Source organism: Hemitrygon akajei, chromosome 5 (assembly GCF_048418815.1).
Source record: "Hemitrygon akajei chromosome 5, sHemAka1.3, whole genome shotgun sequence".
NCBI lineage: Eukaryota > Metazoa > Chordata > Chondrichthyes > Myliobatiformes > Dasyatidae > Hemitrygon > Hemitrygon akajei.
Genome location: NC_133128.1, coordinates 12,457,015 through 12,465,449, shown reverse-complemented (window position 1 = coordinate 12,465,449; position 8,435 = coordinate 12,457,015). Strand labels below are relative to the sequence as shown.

Genomic DNA, 8,435 nt, shown 5'->3' with positions numbered 1-8,435 from the left:
AGTGCCCATGCTGGATCAGGCTGAGTTTACAAGCCTCTGCAGAGTTTTCCAATCCTATGCATTGGTGTCTCCATACCAGATGGAGATGCAACTACTTCGAATGCTCTGCACGGTACATCGGTAGATATTTGCTAGTGTGCTTTGTGACATACCAAATCTCCTCAAACTCTTCATGAAATATAGCTGCTGACGTGCTTTAGCATTGACATGTTGGGCCCAAGATAGATCTTCAGCGATGTTGACACCCAGGAACTTGAAACCACTCACCCTTTCCATGGCTGACCTCTCTTTGAGAACTGGTGCCTGTTCTATCAATGTCCCCTTCCTAAAGTCTGATTTTAATTGGTCTCAATTTTCCCTTAATTTATAGCAGTCAAAAATCAATCCCATTAATTGTCAGAAGTCTCATATGGTTATCTCCCTTCAACTCCATCCTTTTGCCGGGTCTCTCCTTTCTCTTTACCACAATAGGTGCTGCTTGACCTGCTAAGTTTCAACAGCAATTCATTTTAGTCTCATATTCTGCAGTCTCCTGAGTTTCTGGCAGGTCATCTTTCCTAAAAGACACTTTTGTGACCATCTGGCCACCACTACTGTAACAGACATTTTTTCCCAATGCTTTTTATTATTTGAATTAGTTCTCCGGGTATCAAAAGGAGACCACACCTGGAATGTTGTAGTCCCCCTACCTGCTTTTGTTTCACCTTGTATTATACATCAATGCACTGTTGTAATAGATTGGTTGGTATGAATGGCATGCAAAACAAGTTTTTTTTCAATCTACCTTGGGGTATATGACAGTAAGAAACCAAAGAAAATCCCAGGTCAATCTCCAGATGGACAAAGGGTCTCCAAACAACATTTTATTCACAAGGAGAAATTGAGACATTTTGAAAGATGGGAGATTGGGAAGATTTCAGAAGGTCTGAAGGATGGGAGATTGGGAATGTTTGGAAGGATATGAAGACTGAGAGTTTGAGAAGCTTTGGGGAAGTTTGGAAAATAGGGAGATTGGGAAGGTTTAAAGGTTTGGAAGATTGAGAACATTTTGAAAGGTTTTAAGGATGAGAGATTGGGAAGATTTAAAGGATGAAGAGATTGGAAAAGTCTGAGAGGATTGAGAAGATTTAGAGAGATAGGGAGATTGGGAAGGTCCGAAGCATGGATATATTAGGAAGTTTGAATGATTGGGAGATGTTGTGATGGAAAATAACTGGTTCTTTGAGTCTCAACAGTAGAGGCCTGGACACACACAGTTTTAATAATAAGGAATTTATTTACAAGGGGGAAGTCGGGTCAACACAAGCAACTACAATACACAGGAAGCAGTGTGGGGACAGGGTACGGTTACACAAACAAAGAACAAGGGAAAAGCACTACAACAGCTATCCCCCTTGACCTTGGATAGCTGCAGCTCTCTTACAGACCACCACATTGGAGGTAAGTGCATTGATTTATGCTTGGGAAGGTCTATTGTTTGCCTTGGTAAGGGAGCCGCAGCTATCCAAGGTCAAGGGGGATAGCTGTTGTAGTGCTTTTCCCTTGTCATTTGTTTGTGTAACCGTACCCTGTCCCCACACCGCTTCCTGTGTATTGTAGTTGCTCGTGTTGACCCGCCTTCCCCTTGTAAATAAATTCCTTATTATTAAAACTGTGTGTGTCCAGGCCTCTACTGTTGAGACTCAAAGAACCAGTTATTTTCCATCACAACAGGAGATTAGGAAAGTTTGGGAATTATTGAGAGATTGGGACATTTTGAATGATGGCTATATTGGGAAGTTTAAGTAATTGGGAAGATTTGGAAGTACAGGAAGATTGGGACAGTTGGAAGGATGGCCCAGATCCCTTTTGTTTGATAATGAATATCCCTGTTCACATGAGTGTGGTGACCACACATCACAGGATGATCAGAAACTTTCTTCTCATCGTTCATCCCTGCCATTTGACATCTCCACACAGTGAAGATGCAAGAAGGGCTCTGCTTTGACACATTTGCAAATATGAATGTGGGAAATATCCCTGAGTAACATGACACGTGTTCACAGGAAAGAAATGCACCATTCTACTTCTGTATTCTACTCTTCTGGTAGTTCAAGAGAGCCCGAGCACAAAACAGCCATCCTCCTTCCTCTACATTTGTTTCACTAATTAAGAAGAATTTCAGATGCATCTGTTTTTTATTCAAAATAAGTATCAAGAGCTAATGAAATTCTGACTGCAAACCAGACAGATATTTCTCTATTGTTCTGCTGACAGGCAGTGAGCTCATAGATTATTATACAGGGGATGGGAGAGGCTGGTATCTCCCAATCAGGGGAAGCTCTGAGGGAGATACAGAATAGTTTTGTTCTTCTGTCTTGCTGTTGTGATGGTTGCCAGCTTGAAATTCCCTCCCTAATCTTTTAGCAACATATAAATATATCCATCCCACCCATTCTTCCTCGTGGTCTCTTCAGATTGTTAAAAATCAAGACTTCTTAAATTGAAATAAGAATTTCTGCAGATGCTGGAAATCTTGAGCGACACATGTAACGTGCTGGAGGACTCAGCAGGTCTTTCATCATCTATGGAGAGGAATAAATAGTCAATGATTTTGGCTAAGACCCTTCAGCAGGACTGGCAAGGAAGGGAAAAGAAGCCAGAATAAGATGGTGATGATGGGAAGAGGAGAAGAGCTGAGTCTGGCCTTTCCTCCTTCCTTTCAGCCTCAGTCCGAAATGACTGTTTACTCCCTTCCATAGATGCTGCGTGATTTGTTATTTTCCATTGCCTTGCGCTCTAATGTTCCTTCCTGGCAATATTACAGTTTCTTCAGCATCTTGTGTGTTGCTCCAGATTCAAGAAACTGCCAATACTTGTGCCTCCAATCTCCTGGGAGATCTTGGCATGACGAGCAGAATCTGTGGGAAGAAACTAGTAATCTGGTCGAATGTTGTGACATATACTGAGATACAGTGGGAAAACTCCTAAGTAAGGGGCTGCTGTGCTTTTTCCACAATTGCACTGACATGCTAGGTCCAGGATAGGTCCTCTTAAATAGTAACACCCAGGAATTTAAAGTTTCTAACCTTCTCCTCTTCTGATCCACCAATGAGGACTGGCTCATGGACCTCTGGGTTCCCTCTCCTGAAGTCTATAATTATTTTTTGGTCTTGCTGACATTAAGCAGGGGTTGATGTTATGAAACCATTTAAGTAAATTTGCAATCTCCCTCCTGTATGCTGATTCATCACCACCTTTAACTCAACTCACAACAAACTTGAGTATGGCATTGGAGCTGTGCTTAGCCTCACTGTCATAGGGGTAAAGTAAGTAGAGCAGGGGCTAAGCACACAAGCTCATGTGCATCTGTGCCAACGGAGATCATGGAAGAGATGTTGTTATCAATATGAACTGACTGGGGTCTACAAGTGAGGAAATCCAGGATCCAATTGCACAAGGAAGTACTGAGGCCAGGGTCTTGAAGCTTACTGATTAGCTTGGAGGGGTTGATGGCATTTCACGTTGACCTGTAGTTGATAAAGACATCCTGATGTACATTATGCACTTTTGCTATCCAGATGTTCCGGGGCTGAGTGAGGAGCCAATGAGATGGCATCTGCTGTGGACCTGATGCTCTGGTAGGCAAATTGGAGCGGATCCAAGTCACCTCTCAGGTAGGAGCTGATATGCTTCATCACCAACCTCTCAAAACACTTCGTCACTGTGTATGTAAGTGCCACTGGTCGATAGTCATTGAGGTAGGTCACCATGCTTTTCTTGGGCACCGGTATAATTGAAGCCTGCTTGAAGCAGGTGGGTACGCCATACTGCAGAAATGAGAGGTAATGATCTCAGTGAACACACCAGCCAGTTGGTCAGCATAGGTCCTTAGTACGTGGCTGGGTACTCCATCCAGAGCAGATGCTTTCCATGGATTCATGAGATGTGAAAGTTCATCATGGTTCCTCCATGTTCCGATGATCAAAGAGAGCTTAGAAGGCATTGAGCTCAACTGGAAGCAAAGTCTTGTCTCACTGGTCACTTGATTTAACTTTGTAGGAAGTGATAGCATTCAAACCCTGCCACGCAGTCGAGCATCCCTGGTTGATTCCAATTTGATCCGGAATTTCCACTTCGCCGATGAGATGGCTTTCCCGAGATAACATCTCCACCTCTTGGTCTCCAGACTTGAATGTCCTCAAGCAGATTTCAGATCTCATGGTTCATCCAGGGCTTCTGATTGTGGTAGCCTCTAAATGACTTAGCGGGGACAGGCTATTTTAATGAAGTCTGTGACAACCGTGGTGTATTCGTTCAGATCTCTAGATGAGTGCTTGTGTACGGTCCAGTCCACTGACTCAAAGCAATTCAGGAATTACTCCTCTACCTCCCGTGACCATCTCTTAGTTGTCCTAATCTCAGGAGCCGTGCTTTTTAGGTTCTGCCTGTACGCAAGCAGGAGGACAACGGTTTACCAAAATGCGGTTGAGATAAGGAACGATAAGCATTTCCCAGTTTAGTCGCTCCCCACCCGCACCAGGGCACATGCAGTGCTGCGCTCCTAATTCAATTCCTGATTGAACTACAATAATTTCCGGACGCTAGGACCCAGGGAGTGCCTGGTTAATTTCCGGACGGCAGAATTGGGAAAAAAAAACGCCTGGAATCGTGAGTAGAGGCAGTAGATCGGAGTCGGACATCCTCGACTATCGCTCCCATCCCATCCACACTGCCTGGCGACGCACGGGAAAAGTTTTGGAGGAACATATAGTTTGAGGAATGGGGAGGGTCGGCGCCTTTTTCTTGTCCTTAAGTTTCTTGGAACTCAGTAAGTAACTTCGCCAAGTGTTTTGTAACATTGTGCGCGCTGACTGCCCCTCACTCCCTCCCCGCATCAACTCTTTTGTTCCGAGCTGTGGGCTTTGCCAAGTATTTTCCATTCAAGGACCGTTAGTTCACCTTGGGGAAGCGAAAACTGTTCCGTTATTCCCTCGGCGGGGAAAGGATTGACAAATCCTCCGTTAATAAACTTTGGAGCAGTTACTCCCCTGAACTCTTGTTGACTTGTATATTACACCCCCCCCCCCCGATCGGACAAGGAGGGGCCCTACCCCTCCCAGATAGTTCTGGACCAAGAAGTTTTGAATAAGACTCTTGGATCAGCACACGTTAACTTTTGCTTTATGTTTTAAAGTTTTTATTGAAGTTGGACAATTCCAGGACTGCTGGTGTTTAAAAACAGGGGAATATAAAGAGTGTGGGGGAAGGGTGCAAAATGGGTTGGCCAGGGCATGGAAAATTCTAGAGGCACTGTGGTGGTTCTGAAGTGATGGTTCACCCCCCACCCCCCGAGTCAGTGCAAGGAGAACCTTCCTGGACTTTGGGGTTGGGGTAGCGGTGATTCCTGTGTATTTTCCGGCGAGGAGACGCTGGGATTGATGCAGAGTGCCGAGCGGAGCGGTTGGTTTCTTGGGTCTTTTTTTAATTGCCCGGCTGTACTGTAGGAGGTGTTCTAATCTGTTCCAAAATATGAATAAATTCGATTCAGTTGTATATGGTGACGTGTGTATCTTGATAATAATTTAATTTTGAACTTTGAATAAATTTGACGACTCTCTCTAAAAGTTAGGGACATCCTGATCAATGATGACAGTTCCTTATCTTGGCCTGAACGTTGAATCTTTATTCCTTTCCGTAGATGCTGCCTGACCTGCTGAGTTCCTTCAGCATTTTGTGTGGGTTAATTCCTTGAGCTTTTTTTTAAACAAGTTAGATTTTGTTTTCCAGCACTCGAGCTCCCAACCAAGACTGTGATTGGTGGAAGCCAGACCCTTGATACTGTTACACGGGGGGGGGGGGGGGGGGGAGAGAGAGAGGGTAAATCATACCTCCCTTCTAATGAAAGGGTTAACATAGGAACGTTTGATAGCTCTAGGTCTGTACTGGTTGGAGTTTAGAAGAATGAGGGGGATCTCATTGAAATGTAATGAGTATTGAAAGGCCTAGATAGAGTGGCTATGGACAGGATATAGTGGGAGAGTCTAATACCAGAGAGACAGCCTCAGAATACAAGGATGTCCCTTTAGAACAGACATAAATAAGGGAGAATTACTTTAGCCAAAGGGAGGTGAATCTATGGAATTAATTGCCCCAGATGGCTATGGAGGCCACATCATTGGGTATATTTAAAGCAGAGGTCAATGGGTTCTTGATTACGGGGAGAAGGCAGGAGAATGGGGTTGAGAGGGATAATAATGGTGGAGCAGACTCAATGGGCCGAATGGCCTACTTCTGTTCCTATGTTTCATTGTCTTTCAGGGGCAAATGAAAACAAAAAAAAACAGATGCGGGAAAACTGGAACAAAAAAATTCGCAGGTGCAGGAAATCTGAAACAAAATAAATACCCGCAGATGTGGGAAGTCTGAAACAAAATAAGTAGGTGCGGGAAGTCTGAAATAAAAGCTGGAAACACTCTGCAGGTCAGGCAGCATCCGTGGAAGGAGAAGCAGAATTAATGTTAACAGTGTTTTTCTTATCATTCGTACTGCTAAAGTGGTTTGAGCATTTTCTGGTCTTATCTCTTTAACATATCCACAGCTCCTCAGTGACAGCCACGTCATGGTAGGGTACAAGGTGGTAACACGGTAGTGTAGGAGTTGGCGTAAAGCTTTACAGCACCAGTGATCAACGTTCAATTCCCAGCACTGTAAGGAGTTTGTAAATTCCCCCCATCACCATGTGTGTTTCCTCTCGGTGCTTCAGTTTCAGGCTGGGGTTAGTAAGCTGTGGGCATGCTGTGTTGGTGTAGAAGCATGGGGTGACACTTGCAGACTGCCCCCAGTGCATAAGCTCAGTCAGTGTCGGTCATTGACGTAAACAGCACATTTCAATTTTACAAGGTACAAATAGGGACAATCTTTATCTTTAAAAACATGGCAAGACTGTAGTAGAGTCATCCGTGGTCTTTAACAAGGGCAGCTGGGATTGGTATACACTCAGTGGCCACTTTATTAGGTACCTCTTGTACCTGAGCATATGTTCATGGTCTTCTGCTGCTGTAGCCCATCCACTACAAGATTTGATGTGTGTTCAGAGATGCTCTTCTGCACACCACTGTTGTAATGTGTGGTTATTTGAGTTACTGTCACCTTCCTGTCAGACTGAACCAGTCTGGCCATTCTCCTCTGACCTCTCTCATTAACTGGGTATTTTTGTCGACAGAACTGTCACTCACTGGATTTTTTGTTTGTTTTTTTTTAAGCTCTATTCTCTGCATGAACTGTTGTGCATGAGAATCCCAGGGGATCAGCAGTTTCTGAGATACACAAACCACCTTGCCTGTCACCAGCAAACATTCTACAGCAAAGTCACTTGGGTCACATTTCCTCCCCATTCTGATGTTTGCCAGGATGGGGGGGGAAAACTGAACCCTCTCGACCGTATCTGCATGTTTTTATGATTGGAGTTGGTGTCACATGATTGGCTGATTAGATATCTGCATTAACTAGCTGGTGTACAGGTGTACCTAATAAAGTGGCCCCTGAGTATAGATACATGATGTTAGGCATGGCCATTGATGGGTTGAATGGTCTGTGTATGTGCAAATTGATCAATAAACTTGCTGTAATTGATGTACAAATACCGCTGGCAACACAGAAGCACTTCTCCCCCTCCCCCCCCCACCTCATTCTGGCTTCTGTCCCCTTTCCTTTCCAGTCCTGATGAAGGGTCTCAGCCCAAAACGTCAACTATTTATTCCCCTCCATTGATACTGACTGACCTGCTGAGTTCTTTCAGCATTTTGTGAGTGTTGCTCTAGATTTCCAACCTCAGCAGATTGTCAGCACAAAGTCTGTGGGTGGAAGGAACTTTTCTGTGTATGTAGTTCAAGTTACATCTGGAGGACTGGAGTAGAAGATGATACTGCCAACAATACAAATCCATATCAGATATATTATCAACAACTTACATGATGTGAAATTCGTTCTTTTCAAGGTGAAGTTTATTGTCATCTGACTGTACATGTACACAACCAAATGAAACAACTTTCCTCCAGACCACGGGGCACCCACAACACATACAGCACATAAACCAAGATATTACTATAAGTAAGTTAATAAAATATAATTCAAAATGCATTTTCTGCTCATCACAGGTAAACAGTAAACAGCTGACTCTCCTAATGATGAAACTTAGGTGGTGGCAGGGTATTCATTAGTCTCACAGCGTGGGGGAAGAAGCTGTTACCCAGTCTGACAGTCCTAGTCCTGATGCTCCTGTACCTCCTTCCTGGTGGTAGTGGGTCAAAGAGATTAATGGGATCGTTTGCAGTGATTCTCAACAATGCTTCGGGCCCTTCTTTTACAACACCATGTGACTAATGGGGGGGGGAGAGGGAAATCCTAATGATCCTTTGACCTTCTGTGCTTTAGCTTGCACCAATCAGATCGCC

The 8,435-nt window shown here is 44.1% G+C and overlaps 1 protein-coding gene across 1 annotated transcript in view; it reads left to right on the top strand.

Moving 5' to 3' along the window:
* The first annotated feature begins 4,615 nt into the window (after window positions 1-4,615).
* Window positions 4,616-8,435, top strand: part of LOC140727493 (junctional adhesion molecule B-like) — an 82,394-nt gene continuing 78,574 nt past the window's right edge. The window contains exon 1 of the mRNA XM_073044849.1: window positions 4,616-4,810. Within this exon, the coding sequence (XP_072900950.1) occupies window positions 4,762-4,810 (49 nt within the window). The 5' untranslated portion in view covers window positions 4,616-4,761. The remainder of the gene's footprint in view (window positions 4,811-8,435) is intronic.